This window comes from Papilio machaon, chromosome 9 (genome assembly GCF_912999745.1).
Source record: "Papilio machaon chromosome 9, ilPapMach1.1, whole genome shotgun sequence".
Taxonomy (NCBI): domain Eukaryota; kingdom Metazoa; phylum Arthropoda; class Insecta; order Lepidoptera; family Papilionidae; genus Papilio; species Papilio machaon.
This window is the reverse complement of record NC_059994.1, coordinates 2,836,439-2,858,276: the sequence shown is the minus strand read 5'-3', so window position 1 is coordinate 2,858,276 and position 21,838 is coordinate 2,836,439. Positions and strand designations below refer to the sequence as shown.

General features: G+C 32.8%; 2 protein-coding genes across 2 annotated transcripts in view; one reads left to right on the top strand and one right to left on the bottom strand.

Moving 5' to 3' along the window:
• The window catches only part of LOC106718772 (suppressor of lurcher protein 1), a 245,727-nt gene that overhangs the window by 222,350 nt on the left and 1,539 nt on the right, over positions 1-21,838 (top strand). The window contains exons 11-12 of the mRNA XM_014512942.2: positions 20,913-21,099; positions 21,314-21,504. Coding sequence (XP_014368428.2) covers positions 20,913-21,099; positions 21,314-21,504 — 378 coding nt within the window. The remainder of the gene's footprint in view (positions 1-20,912; positions 21,100-21,313; positions 21,505-21,838) is intronic.
• LOC106718771 (DNA ligase 3) lies at positions 16,644-19,992 on the bottom strand. The gene is made up of 4 exons (XM_014512939.2): positions 18,327-19,992; positions 18,026-18,179; positions 17,511-17,774; positions 16,644-17,383 (listed from the first exon to the last, which is right to left on the bottom strand). Exons 1-4 carry the CDS (start codon positions 19,926-19,928, stop codon positions 16,644-16,646), a joined length of 2,760 nt encoding a protein of 919 aa, XP_014368425.2. The 5' UTR covers positions 19,929-19,992.

The following is a 21,838-nucleotide window of genomic DNA, read 5'->3' as shown; positions in this document are numbered from 1 at the left end:
AATTCAAACTAAAACAACAGTATCCAGTATGCAAAGTTTATAGCAACAGCAGACTCCGCGGAGATACTTAAAGCGGTCATAAAGGTAAGTGACATGCCGCGTGTTTTGCTTTGAATAATTCAACTCGATCTGTCGCGAATATTAGACTGAGGCAAGAAAGCTCTTGAATATTATAAACATAAAACATAAATGACTATAGAATATTGAAAGTATTAGATTTATCCAATTCCATTAATCTTACTAACGTTATAAATGCGAATGTTTAGATGGATGGATGTTTGTTTGAAGGTATCTCCGGAACGGCTCAACGAATCTTGATGAAATTTGGCATAGATGTAGAGCATAGTCTGAAAGAACACATAGGGTACTAATAAAGTTTATTTTTAATTCCGTGCGGGCGAAGTCACGGGCGACAGCTAGTTTTACTATAAATCGAAAGGAAACAAATTTTATGTGACTTATAGTTACGATATTTTTTTTTTTTTGTAAACAATCAGCGTTTTAAATTGGTTGTAAAAGTTCATTGCTTTATCAATTTTAAATATAAATAGTATATAAAAATTATTATCTGTAAAATTTGTCATATATTTTCAATAAAAAGAATACAGATGTAATTGATACAGCGATAGAACAGATATTTGTGTCTCTCTTTGGTTGAAGTAATTGCACACCTTCCTACTAAGAGCAAAGGCTAAAAAGAACTATGCGTTTAAAATGTAACTCTTTTAACGAAAGAAAAAATCCTACACTGCTAAAACACTGGTGAAGTATTAAAGCTCGGAACACAAACAAACGATGTCATTAATTAGACGCCTGTTTAAGAACAATAACTAACATAAATAAACGTATTATACACGGTTGGTAAATAACATAAGCTGGTATCAAGTCTCATTACATATATCATCGTTATGTAAATAAGTTAACACTGTTGTGTTAAGACCATACTTAAGCGCAATAAACTTTATGTTTTAAACTTATTCTTGGAATACAACATTTTAATGTAGACATATATAGGAATAGTAACATTTCCATTTCAAAATAAAGAAAATAGTTGATTTCCGGAACAATTTTATCTGTAGTAAAAGATTTTTTTCTTTACACTGCCATTTACAGTACAGGTCTTAAGCGCTACTATAAATAGCTACACGTCTCCGTCACGTATCAATGTGTTTATGCCATTTTATAATTTTACATATTACCATCAGCGTTGAAAATATTTATTTATAAAGTGTAAACTTAATATATCCTGGAAAAAAACCTTTTCACAAATTGAAACAAATTCTGTGAATAGTTTTTCGAAACATCATTTTGCGCCTGTGACCTAAATCTAACACTACGTACAAACTTTTCCAACACTTTTGCACGCTTAAGAATTTAGGGTTTCTCCTCTAACCGCACTGAATATATAATATATTCAGGCAGGCAAGCCAATGTGGATTTTTCGAGCCAAATTTGTCTGTGTCAGAATCAAAACCCCTCTTAAAATATTGACTACTTAAGATATCACATAAAGGCTTTAGGTCTATTATCTTTTACATGTCAAAGAAGTAGACTTAAAAATTTATATTTCTATAACCTTTATCCTATGTTTCTGTATGAACATTTTTATAATCTTACTTGTGATCGCCAACGACTTCAACTTTGAAATTAAGTAGACTTACGCAGCTTGTTACAAAAAATTCAATGACTGGTTATTTATTTTAATAGTTATGGTAATGTATTTTTCTATTTCCACGTTTTACTAAAATGGATCCAAATTATTGTCACTGTACTAGTCAATACATAATAATCCATATGTTGTATGTAAATTAATCTCTATATCTACTATGTACTACAAATATTTTCAAAGAATATTTTCATTCTATATTTATGAATAGAATATTTCACAACAACAAATAATGAAATGCCCAATAAATATTCAAAAATATACAAGAAGAGGACCACAGCAAGTGCGCTGACTATATGAAAGAGAGAAAGTTTAATATTTGGATGACGTCCAAACCCCTCGGTGCCACTTATCCACGTTGTGTAACGTGAATTGTTTTGTTATTAAGCGAAAAAGTATAACAAAATAGACTCGAAAATAAGTATTTTCACTGACGAACAATCAGAAGTGACAATTACGAATTTTAGTATAAACTTCAGTTTTTGCTTAGGAATTGACAACAACTAAATTCCGCACTCAGAAATAAATCTACACCGAGGGACTGTTAACTAATAAAGGACTTTACGGCAGTAAGAATTACTGTAAGTAATATTTCGTACCAAAACTGTTTTATAAAAACAAATCGTCATCCATGTCATAAAAAAAAAACTGTGAATACACTTTAATATAAATGGTACGGTAGTGAAATTTGTATCAGAGATAACAACTTGGAATAAAATGTGTAACAAAACAAATGCATACATATAAACCCAAAATCAATTCAAGAAAGAATAACTGATTATTTTTAAGTCATAAGCCATATTGTAATTACTATTTGTATATTATTGTAGATTGTTTAAAACAAAAAAGACAAAAACAAGTGACACGGCAACTCAACATCTTAACCTGATATGCGAGGGAGCCGTGTTGCACTTATAAATTTAACTTTAGCATATTTTAAATAAAAATATGCTTTCAAATTTCAACGAAATTCGTACATTGCAGCAAGAATTGACGTTGTATTTAGTAATTTATTAAGTTTTTAAAACATTTTAAATTTCACGTCACATTTCGTAACTTTGTTTAACATGTAAACAGCAGGCGTATAGTTCATGTGTTTTATTCAAATCTCTCCAAAGGTAGAAGACCGCAACTCTATATTAGATAATCATAAAATCTTACTAATATTAAATACGAATGTTTGGATGTATGATGATCCATACATACATCCAAACATTCGCATAGATGTTTGTTAAAAGGTATTTTCGGAACGGCTCAACGGTTGAAATTCGACACAGATGTAGAAGAACACATAGGCTACTGATTAAGTTTTTTTTTTAATTCCACGCGATCCGAATCGCTAACGACAGCTACTCTAATCATAGGCAAAATTTAATATATCAATAATTGGATGGATTGGGCTATAAATATGTTTTTACGGCCGTATTGTAGTTCCCAGGTCTAGTTATTTATAGTCAGGACGATAATTTTAATTACGGCTTTGTATTCTGAACACTACCTACTTACAAATTAGATCATTCTTAATATAACTAATACATTAACTAAAATTTTAACTACTTGTTTTTGTTACTTGTTTATTTTTATTTTGAAAAAATAAATGTCTTTAATGATTTTTACGTTCTTCTTGTCTAATATTTGCTTGGGATACGAGAATATTAAAACTTAACTATTAAACTTAATTTAAATAAAAAAATCTCTGATGTTTTATTTATATGAATGAATCTTTGAAAGTTTATTGTTAGGTACCTTATTACGGGTTTCACAACTTATCCTAATATTATTTTACCAAATTACATTTTCGGACCTGAATGTTCACATCTAAAATAATATTAGGTCCTTACATATGAAATTGGCGTTTTGTATGGGAGGAACAAAAAGTCGAATATTTTTTAATATAATATATTTAATTAATCAAAGTATGAACCATTATTTTCTATGCACTTTTGCCATCTCATAGGTAGTTCATTGATCCCTTTACTAAAAAAACCAGTCGGACGGGAATCAATAAAATCTTTGAAGACGATTTGGACTGCCCCATCGGAGTTGAATTTTTTCCCTTGCAAGAAGTTATCCAAATTTCGAAAAAAATGGTAATCTGTTGGAGCAAGGTCCGGGGAGTACGGAGGATGTCTTAGACTTTCCAATTGAAGCTCTTCTAATTTAGTAGCCGTCTGTTGCGCAGTGTGTGGTCTAGCGTTGTCGTGAAGCAGCAGTGGCGTGGAGCGATTGACCAGCCTAGGTTGTTTAGCCGCTAGCTTTTCCATCATGGTTTGCAATTGCTGACAATAGACATCAGCCGTAATAGTCTGGCCAGATTTGAGAAAACTGTAATGAACAATACCGGCACTAGTCCACCAAACGCTTACAAGTAACTTTTTTGGGGTTAATTTTCGCTTGGGGCAGGATTTGGCTGGCTGGCCAGGATCCAACCATTGCGCTGAGCGCTTCCGATTATCGTAAAGAACCCATTTTTCATCACAGGTAATGATTCGGTTTAAAATACCTTCATTATTGTGCCGGTTTAGTAATGTAACGCAGCAGTCGACGCGCGTTTGCCGGTTTGCTTCAGTCAATTCGTGAGGTACCCACCTTTCAAGCTTTTTAATCTTCCCAATTTGCTTCAAGTGAATTAAAACAGTTTTATCACTAACATCGCAGCCTGCAGCTAACTCGGACGTGGTTTGCGATGGATCCGCTTCCAAAATAGCCTTCAACTCTTCATTATCAACTTGAGTCTCAGGCCGTCCACGGGGCTTGTTTTGCAGATCGAAATTTCCAGAACGAAAACGTTGAACCAAAAACGAACTGTGTTTTCTTTTGCAACACGACCGCCATACACATCATTCACCCTTCGAGTCGTTTCCGCAGCACTAGTGCCACCGTGGAACTCGTACTCGTAAATAATGCGATATTTTTAGTTTTCCATTTTGTGAAATGAGTGACGCAAACAGAAAAAAACAGAAGAAAAAAAACAAACAAATGACGGTCATCGAACCACAGATACATGAGTCTATAGCTGTACAAATTTTAATTTGGAATTCCTTACCAAAGAGGAGAAATTCGTGATTAAAGTGGCCAGTACGAAAAACGCCAATTTCATATGTAAGGACCTAATATTATGCTCCACAATGAAATACAAAATATTTTTATTCTAACGTAACAATGTATTTCAAGGGTTCATTTCATACAATATGAAACTTCTACCTGAGGTATTCTAAATAAAGTATTCAATACCAAAGGATGTATAAATCAACAAATGTATTATTTTATCCGAAGATTTATTTATTCTGTAATAAGTTATTTTAATTAAGTTTGAAGTGAAATGTTAACTTTAACAGAAAATTAAATTTAAAACGACTTGAAATTACACTCGACGTTTTACTATTCAATTTTTCATACTACATAATAGTTACTATTACTATTAAAAATACTTTAACATAATTTTATGTTGTATATTTTGAACGTTCACATTTAATATAGACGAAGTAATTCCCACAGTCGCCGCACACAGCTCACATGGGATGGTACAGTATAATGAGTTCCTTTGCGCTGCCACAGCGATGTACTGACAAAATACATTTTCTTAAACTTTATTAAGTTAGTTATTTTATTTGTATATTTATTTTTAAACGACATCTCATTTTTAAACAATTCTTAATTCTACGGACTTGGTTTTTTTTTTTTTCAAAAGCCTGTGGTCACGGAGGTAGGAGCTCGAGCGTTACGGGACCGATCATCACGAGTCCCTTCACAATCGTTGCGTCTCTGTTCCGTATGGATTAAGTTAGTTTTCTACCCTGATAGTTGTAATATAACAGCTAACATTTTTCTAAAATTTATAATGATCAATATGGGTTTTATAATAAACTAAATATAATGATAGTTAAAAAATACACAAAAAAACTCACATAATTTATTAAGCCTAAAAAGAGTGAATACATTTAATTTGTGATTTTTAAAAATTTTATTTCTTTATTTACTACAAAAAATCTTCTTCTGTTATAAATATGAAATTTATACATATTACAAAAAATTATATTTCTAAAACCCTACAATTCAGATCAACAACTAGTCTCAACTTGGTAGATGGATAAAATCGGATTGAAAATAACTTTGAATGTAAGCACTAGATGTCAACAAGTACGACAGACAGACTTCGTCAGCGTTGGCCGCTGTTGGGGAAATTGCGGAATTAGAGCGAGGAATTTTCGCACACTCCAAAACACACCGCTGTAAAGGACGCAGAATTTAACGCCTGAGAAGTCTATGCTTGCCTGTAAATTGAATGAATATTACTTTACACGTTTGCAACAAAGCGATATTGTTCATAGGCCTCCTACGCGAATAGTGATTTCAAAACCATTCTCATCTTACGCTAATGACTTGATATCTATACTTTTTAAGGGTTAAATTCTTAATTCAAATATCTAGTTCGAATAATGTTCGTATAGCTATGTAATACGTGTGAAATTAAAACTTTTGTAAAACAGAACCTGTATAAATATTGACGTCAAATCAAAACACAGTATCGAACGTTTCAAGACAAAGTTTACTCGTTATTAAATTCAAGACATTAAAATGTACTTATAATAAAGTCCAAAGCTGTGGCACTAGATTTAACTGAACTTAGATTGCAAGCTGGTGCTAGGATTAATCAGGCGAGACGCAATAAATGTCTTCTTTCTGAGAACCTAATCCCTTAGTTGAGAACTTGCCAACTGCGCGAGCGGCACAAAGCTTGACTCGTTCCATATTCGAATCGACTTCAATCGATTATGGCAGCACATTTATGAGGAAATATTAATGTCGCACAGTTTGTCTTTATAAATTTAGTTTGACTTTTATATAAGAAAATTAATTCGGTCCTACTTTTCCTATGTCATGTACTTGTACTTTATGTAGACGTTAATAATATAATTTACCCTAAAATTCGCGATCTATAGCTCACATGGTTAAGCGTTCGACTTGTCAAGATATATTCTAAGCTTAACGACTGCCTTGCAGACACAGGCATAAATAAGCACACAGATAAATAAATTACATTTATATATTTACATCATATAAATCACGAGTGTCTGAGTTTAATCGTTACTTCTATAATTTTTCACTTAAAAAAAAGGTTAAATAAAAAACAAACGTCACAATACTAATTGCAACTTCGTAAAAAAAAAAACTTGTTTACATAGTACGAAGTTATGCATATGCTATTCATTTTTATTTCTTTGTAACCATTTAGAAAGTGTTTGCGTGTCCAAACTTCCGATGGAGTATCCAATAAATTTCAACTTTTTATGTCTTCCTGTTTACATGTAAATATATAAGGAACTCGATCGAACGACATGTTTACAGCATGAAAAACACATTCGTCAGATTATCTGTTACTTCAAATGTACACTGATATTAATGTGGATATTATCTAACCTTAAGTCAATCTCTCATTTATCTTGTATTGAAAAATTTAGGAATAAAGTCGTAATTCAGATGTTTTTATTTATCTACTAATATTATAAATGCGAATTTTTTGATGGATGTATGTTTTTATTAGGTATCTTCAGAACGCATAGATAAAAGTAGCCTGATTTAAGTATTTTTTAGCCTACTAATTGAGTTTTTTTAATACTGCGCGGACGGAGTCGCGGGCAAAAGTTAGTTAAAATATTTATGAAGATGAATAACTGATACTGCGTACTTCAAAAAGTTAACGTTAAATAGCTGACGTAGACAAATACTGTGTTCAGTTTTTTATATAGATTCACTAAGTTTTATATACTACTAGCTGTCGCCCGCGACTCCGTCCGCGCGCAGTTAAAAAAAATGGGGGGGGGTATGAAAAATAGATGTTGGCCGATTCTCAGACCTACTGAATATGCTCACAAAATTTCATGAGAATCGGTCAAGCCGTTTCGGAGGAGTTCAAGTTCGAACCCCGTGACACGAGAATTTTATATATAAGATTTTGTATATACAAAGCAAAATATATATATGCATATTACGGTATTAACATTAGATGTTTCATAACTGGTACTAATGGCATGAAAAAAATAGTTTCGTCGATACATGACAGTAAATTCTATGATGACCTACTTACGACAATTGACCTCGTCTTAAGCACCCATCTCGTAAATATTATAAAATCACGATATGACAATATTATTATTCAGTGTTTTGAATATCAAGAGAGAAAAGTATTCAACAAAATAGTTTTTTGCTTAACTTAAAGCTTTTTAACTGTAATTTACATACATCTGAGAACTATTTCGTACCATTTCATAATCAAACCAAAGTTGTCCTAGTCTATTGCCTACGCGTTTTTATTTACATACTAGCGGTCACCCGTCACTTCGTCAGCGCAGAATAAAAAAAAAAGTAGCCAAAACCTTCCCGTCCAAGTCGCGTTAAAATCCAGCCGTTCCGGAGATTACCCGGAACAAACGCAGCCATGCAGACAGACATACATACAAGCAGACAGACAAAAATATTTAAATATTTGTTATTCGTACGTAATATGACTTTATTTTCGATATTACATACAGACACTCCAATTTTTATTAATATTATGTATAGATTGAAAACTTGTAGAACTACATCATTTGAATCAGGTTCAAAAGAAAATGATATTTTAGTCACTCGAAAACCAAAAGTAAATCAAAGCTTCGTTACGTTATATACTAATGCAACTTTAAACCATTTCAACCAAGTGAACTAAGTTAAAGTGACTCTAACCACTCAGGTAAACATAATACAGTTAGTCGAAAGCTTTCAACTAAATTAACTAGATAGTTAACATCAAACGACTGAGTTGTGCTTAAAAATTATTTACACAACATGCGTCTGAAGAACTCAGGAACTTTTAGCTGGTTTGTTAACCCGATGGTTCACTCGCCTATTTCGTCCCTCTCAAATAATCTCCGAATTTATTGCGAAGTAATCAATAAAAATAACATAAATTACAAGTCAAATGGATCATTGAAAGTTTCCAAACAACATAAATTCAAATTTAAAAGAGCAAACAACCATAGCTCACTTCAAAAAATTAATATCTCACAAAGTTAAGTTTATCAAACGCTCACTGAAAATTCACTCCGATTTCTCTTTGAGTAAAACTGTTCGAGGGGTTTTATCCCTTTCCAGCAATTTTCTGCTATTGGAGCGAATTCATTCGAGGTTATTGTTCTCACAAAGAGTGCAATAATAACGTCTGAGCAAACCAACCCATTGCCGAGGGCATTTTGTAATTAAAGCGAATTCAACTACGAGTAAGTCGTTATAATACTACTAACATACGAGTAATTTAGATATTAACAAAATCTTGATCTGATAAAATTAGATTTTGAAGTAATAAAACTATTGACAAAGTTTTCTGGTTTCATTAACTTCTAGGTTAAGTAACAAGACAGAGCTATGCACCTAAAAATATATATTTCATTCGTCTAGTAATTTACTTCTAAGCTAGACGTAAGTCCCTTTTGCAAGATTTCGTTAGAGGTGCAATTTTGTTTTATTTTGAAGCTTTCTTTTAGCTCTGAAACTGGGCTTTGCATGTTAAAGAATCTTCTGAGAGCCTAAATCCCTCTTGAACACGAGCCAAAGGATAAATTTGTACAAAAAATTTCTTCATTAACACACGGGTCCCGTTTTACCTGGTTTAAATACTTTACCTGTCTAGATTGTATAGAGCTCTATAGAGTCGGAGAATCTAATACATTTCGGATACAGAAAAGCATTGATTTTTTAATTTTCTTAATTATAATGCATACAATAATTATCTGCAAAATAATGCCTTTTTAAAAAGTTTATCATGACAATGCAATGTTTTATTTTAGGTTGTAACTGCTACACTCAAAGTCTTAGAGATGCCTCAAGTTAGATCCAGAACTAACCGAGATACCAACGCCTCTCTCATTCAGATATCTATGTTCAACTAAAGATTTATAGATTATTAGCCCAACTATAAGGTTAACATTTATCGTGGATGTGTATTTTGTGTCCATACATTATTTCCTAGACATCTTTATTAGTTTATTAATGAACATCTAGTATGATTCTTGATATTTTATTTCACAATTAAACAATTAAATTTTATCAACGAACGACTCCTTAAATAGGAATTTAACTTAACAGCTTTAAACAAGTTGTTATGTTAAATTCTAAGAACAAGGCGCTTTATATTATAAAATGAAATTTGAACACCAACCTTACCCTAATTATAATATTAAGGTCATGGAGAATACTTAAAAATGTTAATATTCCGCTGTAGGCTTAAGCGCCTGCTTGTTTCCGTCTCGAATCGAAAGCGTTGCTTATTTTCTAAACGCGTTTTTAATTAAAATCTTTAACAAAATAAATTTTTAGTCTACTATCTTTAGAAAAATCCAATAGGTTCTAGCGTTACGCCACTTACTTTTGTGTTATATGTTTTTACATTTGATTCATTAGCTGAGTAAAAAAAGGTTCAGTATTTTATGTCAATAGATCTAAGATAATAATTTACTATTCTTATCTCTTACTTTGAACTTCTGCAGTCTAAACGGTGGACAGATTTTGAGTTGCCATTCGATTCGTATTTCCTACATTCTTGAAATATAACTTTTCTTGGGGATAAAAATATTTCTTCAAAAATACATCCATTGTTAAAAAATACACGGTTTATTTCTAAAGCTCTCACATGCATAGCGTTAAATTTAAAAGGTCAGAAGGTTACAATGCCGTCGCATCGCATTTGTCACGGCGCCGCTTTATCTAGCATACAGTTTTAGTGCCACTCGTGTTTATAGCTGATATACCAGCAGATTTGTGACGCTACTATGTTAAAAATAAAATAATTAATATGTTATAAATTTTATAACCCCAAATTGATTTGTGTATTATTATAAGTGTATATAATATATTAGGGGTAAGCTGACGATGATTATTAATAGTAGCTTTTTTACAAATAGATTGTTAAATTCCTTATTTTGCGGCAGTATATTGTAATTTACTTAATTACAATATACTGGCGCAATTCCTTCAAGATTCCTTAATTTTTAAGATGATTTAGTGATCTTCAGGAAGTAAAAAAGAAATAACACATATAAATTGAATATTACCAGTTCGAGCGAAGAGCCCAATACGCTGCCTCAATATTTACAGTTTTGTGGTACAATTTACCAAGAAACTATTATTCATAGTGAAGTATAAAGACCTCTTCGTAACAGTCAGGCTTTACCTCACTTCCACACATCGTCGTTTATGAGTTAAGATAAATACTATGTTGAGTGTAGTCGTGAAGTTAAGAAGTTAATAAATATCTTAAATGTGTATAGTAAACCCTGATTGTCGTGGAGTTTATAAAATTGTTATTCTGGAACCGATATGTATGCTTAAAGCATAAAATTAGCAACAAAACCATATCACTATTGTGTAAAAATTAGTAATATTAAATAAATGACAAGCATAATTACTACGAAGTAGTTACATACTCTTTGTTATAATTACTCTATGGCTACGTTTGACACTGTCAAGACGAATTTTTTTTCCTAATCAAATTAAAATACAATTTATATATTTAAATAATCAAAACTAGCAATAGGAATGGATAAAAAACAAAAAAGAAAGAAACCAGACCACTAAAAACAAAGGTGGAGGTGAAATCCCAGAAGACAGTGTAGCGTTGCCGAATCTGAACTCGCACGTCCAACACCTTCGCGGCCTGCTCTGGTCTGCGCCACGACGGGGGACTGAACACCAGTTACTCCCCCAACTTTGCTGACATCCAGTGGCGCAGCCGTCGTGGGGCCGCCTTTGTCAGCGACTTCATCTACAACACCGATGAGAAGTGGTCGTGGTCGCGCACCACCGAATCCTCGGGGATTAATTCTCCACCTATGGTTCCCTCAACCGGTGTAGTGCGCCGCATAAGGTGGCGTTATAATTATAATAATAATTATTCAAGATACCTTTGAAAATGGCGATATATTTTTAATAGTTATTACAGTCTTGTGATTATAGCGCACCTCTGCAAATAGCTGGATCTAATACCTATAACGGATAACTGCGAAGCGTTAACGGGGCTTAACTAATACAAAGTGCTTGTACTGTTGTATCTATGTTCTCTACGGTAACTATATGCTAACGACGTTAACGTTATGGTATGGCCAGAAATTAATAATGTTACCTCCTATGGTACAGGTAAACTTACTAATAAATGCGAATGTTTGGATGGATGGATGAATGGATGTTTGTTTGAAGGTATCTCCGGAACGGTTCAACGGATCTTAATGAAATTGGGTATAGATGTAGAGCATAGCCTAGAAAAACACGTATGCTATTTTTTTTTTAATTCCGCGCGGACGGAGTCACGGACGACAGCTAGTCGACAATAAAAATTGAGTTACGAGATAAAACTTGATAATTAACCCAGATAAACCTGAAACTAGAATTAAAAAAAAAACGTAATTAGTAGCCTCTGTGATCTTCCAAATTATGATGTACATCTATGTCAAATTTCATCGACATCCGTTGAACCGTTCTGGAGATAACTTCAAACAAACATCCATCCATCTAAACAGTCGCATTTATAATATTAGTGAGATGTATAGATTCACAAAAATTTTAATAGTTCGTTAAAATTTACAACTATGCTGCTTTTTATTTTCGCAACATCGAAATCATAAGATAAAAAATGTTACTTGGATTCCATTGTGTATGAGCTCGTTATATTAATAATTTAGTAGGTAACATTTATGAAATGATATCGACAATATTCTCCATTAGCTAAGAAAATATCGTAACATTAGTACGATTGCGCTAATTAAAGTGTCGAGGAGCATCGGTGACCGCAACTGGCGCGGATTCAATTGCAACTCGTACATATCAAAAGAAACAAGATTTATAGCGGCGCGACAAATTAAAGCCCGCAACTAGTTTAAAAATAAATCTAATCTTAAGTTTTGTTCTAAAATTATTAGAAACTAATTCAGAGTGTGGAGAGTTTTATAATATTGTAGGCACGGATATATAATCTATCGATGAAGTGTTTCACAAAAGCACAAAGGAAGACTTGTTAGGGTAAATTCTCTCAGCCTTGTCACGCCAAAGGAACGCACCTCATCTGCACAAACAATTAACGTTCTGTACTCGTATCATAATACCAGAAGAGATACGTTCCTTTGGCAATCCCGGAACTCTCACCAGTTGCATTGGACGATGGTCATCGAGAGGGTTTTAGTGAATCAAGTCTCACAGAACTCTCTCTGTCTCCAGAAGGCAGGATATCTGAAAATTCCCCCCTACCCCAATTACAAACAAAAGAAGTTAATTGTTTTATTCGCAGAGAAAATAATAGTGCAGTAACCAAACAAGTTAGTGTCACTAAATATGAATTTTTGATAACTTTAACTTATGCAAAACCTGAAAATGTAATTCGAAATATTCAATCTATATTCTTGGATATTTGAAGTGTGATCGCAAGTGACTCCGAGTTGGAAATTAGATACCGCGTTGAATGTAATATTGGCTTAAATATAGATAAGATTTTTGAAACTTCTTACTATTCGATGCAAAATAATATTTCACTGTGAATGATGTGTTACCGAGAGAACTCAATAAGCGGAATGGAGCTAAAATTTCAAAGCAACTGCCTCAGCCGTCACATTCGTTGCCCGAGGCGAGTAAGCCTCGGTTGTATCAAATATGTATACGAACTTCCGATTTCTCATCTCTCGCGCCGAGGCAACGGTTCACAAATTACCCCATAGCTTAGTACATTACATAGGCCGAGTGTTCCGCGATATTAGTTTTTGCGAACTCATTTCCTTATCGTAGACGCTTTTTGTCATATGCGAAAATGGTCTTAAAATTGCTGGAATATATTTTTCTTTTTATTACAATATCAAAATATCCTCGATTATACAAGTACAAGAATGTAAAAATGGAAGAAATTTCGGCGCCTGTCTAGTTTGTTATTGCAATGCTTACTTTTGCAAATATTGCTAACATAAAACAGCAGGATAACCTTTCTGTATCGTTATTCAACTTTATCGTTTCAAACAGCAATCTACGTATAAACTCGAGGAGATGGCATCAAAAATGCATTCGGGTTTCCGATGTTACATATGCGATGTATCTTTCTCGCTTTGGTCGTTATATTATTTTACAAATTTAAAGAGTGCTATTTCTTGGCCCATTGGCAGGAGGGTAATGGATTTGGGGGTACGAACCCATACTACTGTCACCTTCAGCCTAAGCGACTTGATGATTTTGAAGAGTGAGCACTGCTCGTATTCTTCCCGGAGTTTCATAATGGAAGGTAAAAATTAACTATTTCGTTAACTTTATTCTGTAACGTAGTAATTTCTTTAAAGAACAGTAAAACCGTCAAAATGTAGGTTACTTCTAAGAATTATGTTCATTGAAATATAAATGAAAATAAAAGAAGCTTCGGTGATTATCTTTCGTTTAATTAATAATTCAATTAAATTCCGACGTTTCAATTACTTTTCAGCTTCCAAGTTCTTGGATTGAACGTTATTTAACTCCACTACTACTTAAGTTTTATAGTCAATTTATAATAAATGACAAGAGCCTAGAATACTTATATTTTCTAGTGAGATTGTGTCACAATCGTATCTTGTACAATTCGTAGCATTTTGCAAAAAACTCCCAAAATTAGTGTTTGCTATACCTATTTTTAAGATACAAACAAATTCTATAAGATTCTAGATGCATTTTTCTGTGAAAACGGGGGGTGGGGGGTGAATGCCCAGGAGGACAAAGTAACAGTACACGTTCTGTAATGTCAACTAGTGTGCGAAAGTAATATGTGATGTATACAAAAGCAGAAAACAGTGGACCGCGTCATAATTAACTGGGCCTCTGAGAGCGACGTCATGCATAAACGAAGACCGGGCGCAAAAAATAACTGCGAAACGTCGACAGCTTGTTTAATTGCTTCTAAATATCAACAAGGATTTTAATCTAAGTACACTTTTGTTCCGAACTATGTAGAACAATATAGGAAAATAACACAAATTATAAGTATCTGGATTTTTTTAAACACGCAACTTCTTCTCTACTATAGAATTAGTTATCGTAATTTCGCTGTCCAACATTGTCATATTCTGTATAGAAATTAGTATTAAACAGTTTCCTAAAGATAACGTTTTTTTAGGAATATGCAATGTCTAAGTGGCAAAATTAACAATAACCTATTTCTGGATTTCATAATACATTTGCGTTTGACCTAATCAACTCTCTAGCGACTGTTATTCTGTTAAGCTTTGACAATCAATACTAACGATACGATTCGCCTAGTGGTGTAATAAAAGCACCAATTTTAACTAAATTCTAATCCGTACTCAACATTCAAAGAGTTAGGACTTTATGTTTTATTAACAAGTGCACGATTTAATTTTCCTTCCAACTCATATTTACTCAGAATCCGAAACTCGCACAAACAAGGGCTCAGTCGCCTCGTGAGCGCACATGAGTTAATAATTAATTTGTTTTTGCACACACAAATACGTAGCCTTGACGAGTACGAAGCCGTTGAAAATTTAAAACGGCAAACACGATACGTGACCGGAGGGCGTTCACGACGGTTATAAGCCATATTTGCTGTATTTAAGGGCCCCAAGCCACTGCGTAGTGCAAAACTTTCTCCTTTCTTTATTCAACGTAACACAAGTTGAGAATGACATTACTACGAGTACTCGAATGAATCGTAAATGAATTTTCTAACACGTACCTTTTCTAGGTGTAATTCGATAAGGAAATGCAAATAACTGTACAGAGATAGTAAAATTCTGAAAACGATACTCTAGAGATAAGCGATATTGAATTTAACCAGCCAATATTCTATTCTCAACTAAGTACTACTGAAGGTTGAATCATGTCCAATTTTATATTTAAATTTTTATTTGAATTGTACATGATTTGTATCTTCACTTTTACGAACATCTATCACAACAGTAGTCAACTTCAATTCATAATTTCCAGGATTATATTATACCAGTACAGTAGGTTAGTAGTACTCGAAATCAGCGCTGGAATACAACTGGTGTAATATATACACTAACTGTTGCCAGGGAGCCCATACAGTCCATGTCAGGCCAGCGTTACTGTCCTAGTCTACTGGCATAATATAAACCAGACATTATGCTGGATTAAACTGCTGCAAACATACAATTTGTAATGTGTACATAATATAAGTTTATTGTTGATCTCCGTATTATTGGAATATTTCACTAGAAACTGCTCAAAATAGGAAATTAAAACATCAAACAATCTTAAAGTATAAAGTATCAATTAAAACACTCGCTTACGTAATGAGATTTAATTGAAATGTTTCAAACAAAAAGGCTGTTAAAACCATTCAATTATTTCAAACATAGTAAACTCAGTGAAAATGTCTTCAATACTATATTACTATCTTGTTAATATTATAAATGACAATGTTTGGATGTATGGATGTTTGTTAGAATGTATCTGTAGAACGGCTCAACGAATCTCAATGAAATTAATCATACCAAGTATTTTTTTTTTTAATTCCGTGCAGACGGAATCGTGAGAACAGCTAGTTCTTCATTAAATATTTATGACATAATAACTAACTCATCATTATCATCATCAACCTGCCCTTATCCCTATGGAGGGTCGGCACTGTATGTAATATTCCTCCATACATCTCTATCAGCCGTCATATCTAAATTTACCCCCTTCTTACGCATATCCTCTTTGACACAATCCATCCATACTTTCTTTGGCGTACCCAAATTTTAATAAGGTAAAATAATATGCACTCAAAGCAAACACTTATAATTAGCAAAGTTCTTATAAAAATAAACTTTTGACGGGATTATGAAACACATAGTCAATAAAAAAGTATTTAATTTCATACTTTTCAAAAACAATTAAATTTAATAACTGTGTGTGTAAAATATAAATTACATAAAAGCATCCGATGATTTTTTTCCAAAGCAAAATACTTTGAAATACATGATTAAGGCAAAACAGTCACAGCATAATATTTAGTATCAAATAATTTAATATTATTAATACATTTCTTTAACCAATTCTTTGTAACATGTCTCACATTAGCCGGGCATTTAATTTTTAATTTTTGCATTTTTCTAAATTCAATACAATCATCATTATGTACAAGATAATCAACGTTTGGTGATTTAATTGATTTAACAATAATTCCACCATATGCAATCCAATGTCTTTCAAAATATCTTCTTTCGTCTTCAGGTATACTTATAAAGTCTGGATAAAAACCGATTTTTTTATCCAAAAATGCATCCGGTAATGGATTATCTGGTAGTAATTGAAATTTAAATTCATTTGACTTAGTTTCATCGTCTAATGTAGATGTGTCACTGTTTTCTAAAGATGAATTTAATTTATTGGATTTTCGTTTCTTTGGTGAACCTTTATTTGTTAGAAATTTGTCAATCTTCGTAACACCATTTAAAGGTTTCTTTTCTTTTACTCTAACTGGTGATACTTTAGAAGGACTGCTTTTAAATTTCTTTGCAGGAGGTTCATCAGTTGCTGTTTCAGCAAGTTTATTTAATAGTGAAACATCTGTTTTTTCTTTGGATGTTTTATAGAGTTCTTTCAATTCATTTAAATTAGTTGCCGTTTTCCAATCTTTGTCATCTCTTATTCTTGTCACTCTTGGAAATCTTACTGAAATGCCATCTGCTGAGTGTAAATTTGCTTTAGTTAATTCCGTACCTGTAAGATAAACAATCCATACATTAAAAAAAGTTTATGACCTCCAGATATAACTATAATTTTTTGGTGCGAGAAATCAACTATTATTTTTTTTTGGCAAATAAAATATAGTAAATATATTACAAACCAGTTATTTCCCAAACAGGTTGGTTCTTTGGATCTTTGGCAATAAAATCTGGCACCATTCCTTTGTTACAATCTAACCAAGTTGGAAGTTTCGTGTATTCCTGTGATATTTTCACCATTAATGGGGCAAGTTCTTTTTGTAATCTCTCCAATGTGGGATCATCATGTCCCGTATGAACTTTAGTTACAGTCACCCAACGATTCCGTCGTGTATCTAAACAACCCATAAGGAAAACTGACATCATTCCACCTTTTTTACCAGTACCTGGAAATTAAACTGAATACATATTAATAAATTATTTTAGGATTTCTGTTCTATAGATTAGACAGATATTTACTCCTGTCATAAGGAAATAGCAATTTTATCTTCTGTATTCATATCTATTTCTATTTTAGGTGTAATTTTTTTTAGGTTGTAAACAATTTTGTGACGGAAAATTGGATTATTATCTCCCATTTAGATTAAAATACATTCATACAATATAAGATAAATAATTAATAATTAGCAAAACTCACCAAACCAAGCCCCAAGTACAACCAAATCTGCAGTATCAGCCATTGCCCCACCAAACAAATAATCTTTCTTTACTTTTAGCCAATGTCTTTTGCCAGGTTCATATATTGACTCTAGGTCCTTTAAAACAAGACCTTCTAAGCCTAGTTGTAGAACCTGAAATTAATAAAATACATTTTGTTATTTTTAGACTGTTAATTTACTATTTTTTTTATAACTTTGTTTTAAATAGACTAATTCAATTTAGAAAAAGAGCACATTTATAATAATTTTATTTAAGTAAAAGATTAAAAAAACATGTACCTTTGCAATCATTTTTGCTAAATCTGCTGGTTTTTTTATTAATTCTTGTTCCGAAAACATAACATGATTTTTCACTTCAATCATGTTATCGAGAAGTATTTGTCTTCTTTTTACAATAGGCAAGTCCATTAAAATATCTCCATTATAATAAAGACAATCAAAGACATAAAGACAAACTTCAGCATCTTTGAATGCAGACTGTTTATGTATACCCAATGTACCAAATGGTAAAGGTTTCCCCGTGTTCACATCGACCAACAAAACCTCTGCATCTAGTACTAAGTCGACTCCCTTAGGAAATGCCTTAGGAAGATATTCCTTGAAATGATTCACTTTATGTGCCATAACAGATTTTAAAGCTCGAGAAAAGTATTTAAATTCCGAACCTCTCTTATGAACTTGCACTCTCTCTCCATCATATTTGATTTCTGAAAACATTCCATTTGGACATTTCTTCATAGCCATCTCTACTGACTTACATGCTTCAGCTAACATAGGCAATACTGGTGTCATTAGAACTAGTTTTGCTTGCACAGATTTCTGGATCACATCTTTATGTTTTATTTTGTCATTTTGAGATAGAACACGGTCTAAAACCATATCTAAATCTCTCGATGTTTGAAACACTTGGTATGCATCTGGATGTATACCTTCCAGAATGTGTTTTGGTCCAGCATTTATCCTTAAATCACCCTTGATTAAACGGATCAACATAGTCATATCATCTAGATTGCATTTTTTTACAATTTTTTTAAATTGATATATTTGTTCATCTTCTTTTGTTAACTTTGAGAGTTCCTCAAGGAATTGTTCAACCTCCTGTATAGTAAGTGTGCTCTCACTAGCTGGTTGCACAAATTTAGATTTTGAAAAGAAGCACTGAATTGTATTTGCTACATCTCCCTGCTCCAAATGCGTCAGCATATCATCATGATCCATATGAAATATCCGGGAAAATAATTTTACTAATTGTTTACTTTTAAGGTTATAAACTCTTTTACAAACTTGAGGAAGTAGCAACTTACACCACAGAGGTAAATCCCCTTTAAAATGGTCACCATCACAACCTCTTGTAAAAAATCTGTTCACAACTGATGTTTTCTCAGTATACGCATCAACTTTGGATATTCGTTTGCATAATTGTACGAATTCTGAAAACTTATTGTCTTGAATATTTTGTATACAGCCACTTTTGTTGAAATCACCTTTTTCAAATACATCACTAGTCGATTTAATGAGAGGTTTTGACTCATTTTTTATCACTTTCGCAACATATTTTCCGTCGTGTTTTTCAGCGAAAAGTTTTTCGGTTTCGTTTATTTTTTTCAATAAGAAATTTTGATCTTCTTCAGACAAATTCTGCCAATTTTCAATATCGTCTATTGAATCAATGCGCTTAGTTGTAGGGCGTTGTTTTAACAGTATATTCATAAAACAATCCACATGATGCCAGGATTTCATAGGTTGATTTTCATTATAAGGACTAGGAACTAATTTCGCAATGCGTAATTCACCATTTGGGCAATTACTCTTGCAGGATTTGCACGAAGCCCTACCACCCTTAGCTCGGTCAACGTAAAACGGTGTATACGAGTCACCCATGTCCAAAAAACACAAATATTTAAGATTTATTCATTTTAATTTCACAAGTAACAAAATATTTTTCCATAAATACTATTGTTTTGAACTTCTTCTTCTTCTTCTTCTTTTAATTAATAGTGGACCCCATCGTTTTTATTTCGATGATTTCGCCAACGTCAAGGTTGAAGATAAATGAAAGTGTAAAGTGCGTGTGATCAAAATATTAATTAGCAAGAGACAATCAAGGTAACGAGGTTCGGTATGCTCCGACAAATGACCGGTAGCTGATAATGACAGTTGAGACACTGAAAAAGGACAACACAATTGTTAGTGGGTTAATAAAAATTAAGATATCAAGTATACGGTTATTTATAGTTTAATATTATTAGTATTTAAGAATTTAAATAAAACCTTAACCAGTGGTGTGTGAACCAGGGTTAGCAGGAATGGGATGTTAATGGGTGTTTTGAACTTAAACTTGACATTTCAAAACTTGACAATGACAACATCTTCATACACAGAGTACAAAATCTATGGCAGTTTCGTGGCGTATAATGTCGCCTCAAAACAGAATATAAACTTGACTGATTAAGATTTCTTTTTCGTCTTTTTAACAAAATTAAAATTATAAATTCGAACTAAACACGCTTATTTTAGAACTAAATTTAAGCACATGCATATTAGCGTTAGCTAATACGCTAGTATTCCTTTAATTTAGCAGATCACTTTTCCCCTACATAAAATGAAGCCAACAAACGCTTTACTGCGAGGCATTGACGTAATTTTCAAGCATGCGCACTCTTTACTTCACAAGTTACGTATTCAACTTAATATAGACTTATGTATGTTTACAGACATTATTCTTCTTAACGAACAGGAAAAAACTCAATTTTTGATAATATAAGACCCTATGTTTAGTAGAACACGGAACAATGAAACAATTTAATCCATTGTTAATGTTATAACATTAAATTGTTCTAATGGATTTTATTTAATTACTTTTAGCATCTTCGTGTCATCAGGAGTTTAGCAGCGACGGTTCCAAACATGGAACTCTTACATCGCCGCACTACCCCCTGGCATATCCACCTAACACACATTGTCACTATGAATTCTTAGGAAGAGGAAAGGAAAGGGTTAGGTTGATATTTCATGACTTCTACTTGCATAAACCAGCGGATGGATCATTGGAGTAAGTTTCATGTCAACATCTTTTATAGTCATTCTTAAAAGATTCGATTTAATTAGATAAAAGCGTAGGAAGGATTGGAGTACCGTTAATAAATTAATATTGTAATCTAAATTTTAGCCGTACCATTTGATATGTTGTGTGAGTTAATGCTTTTAAGGTTTCTGTGGTTCCAGATCACTGCCTAGTTTAAATGATTTGTTATTTGCTTTTTCAGTTGTGCAAATGTGGATTCACTCCAAGCATTCGTCAACGTTGATGGCCGATTAGAAAAGGTGGAGGCATTCTGTGGAACGGATTTGCCCAAGCCTGTTATGTCCAATGGGCCTAAATTGATGCTGGAATTTCGCGGGACGCAATCGTCAAGGCACTCAAGGGGTTTTAAAATATCGTATTCGTTCGTAGAAAGTAAGTATTTGAATGTATAATAAATGTTAAGATGGTGCTCAAAGAGAAAATACCAAAAATTAAAATTCTATGACACGTTTTCGAAGTGAAAACATACGTTCTACATGTATACATGGAGCTGTCCAAGTTATCCATTCTCTATTCGAAATAGACTATTCCCTATATGTCTATTTAATTTAGTAACATCCGAGTGCTTTGTCAGCAACGATCTAATTAGTTCGGAAATGAACAGTGAATATTTAAACACCGAAGCGGCCACAGTGCCCACATTCAATATGTAACGCTTACCTGGATGATGTGTATGTCATGTACATAATTTGATTAACTAATATCT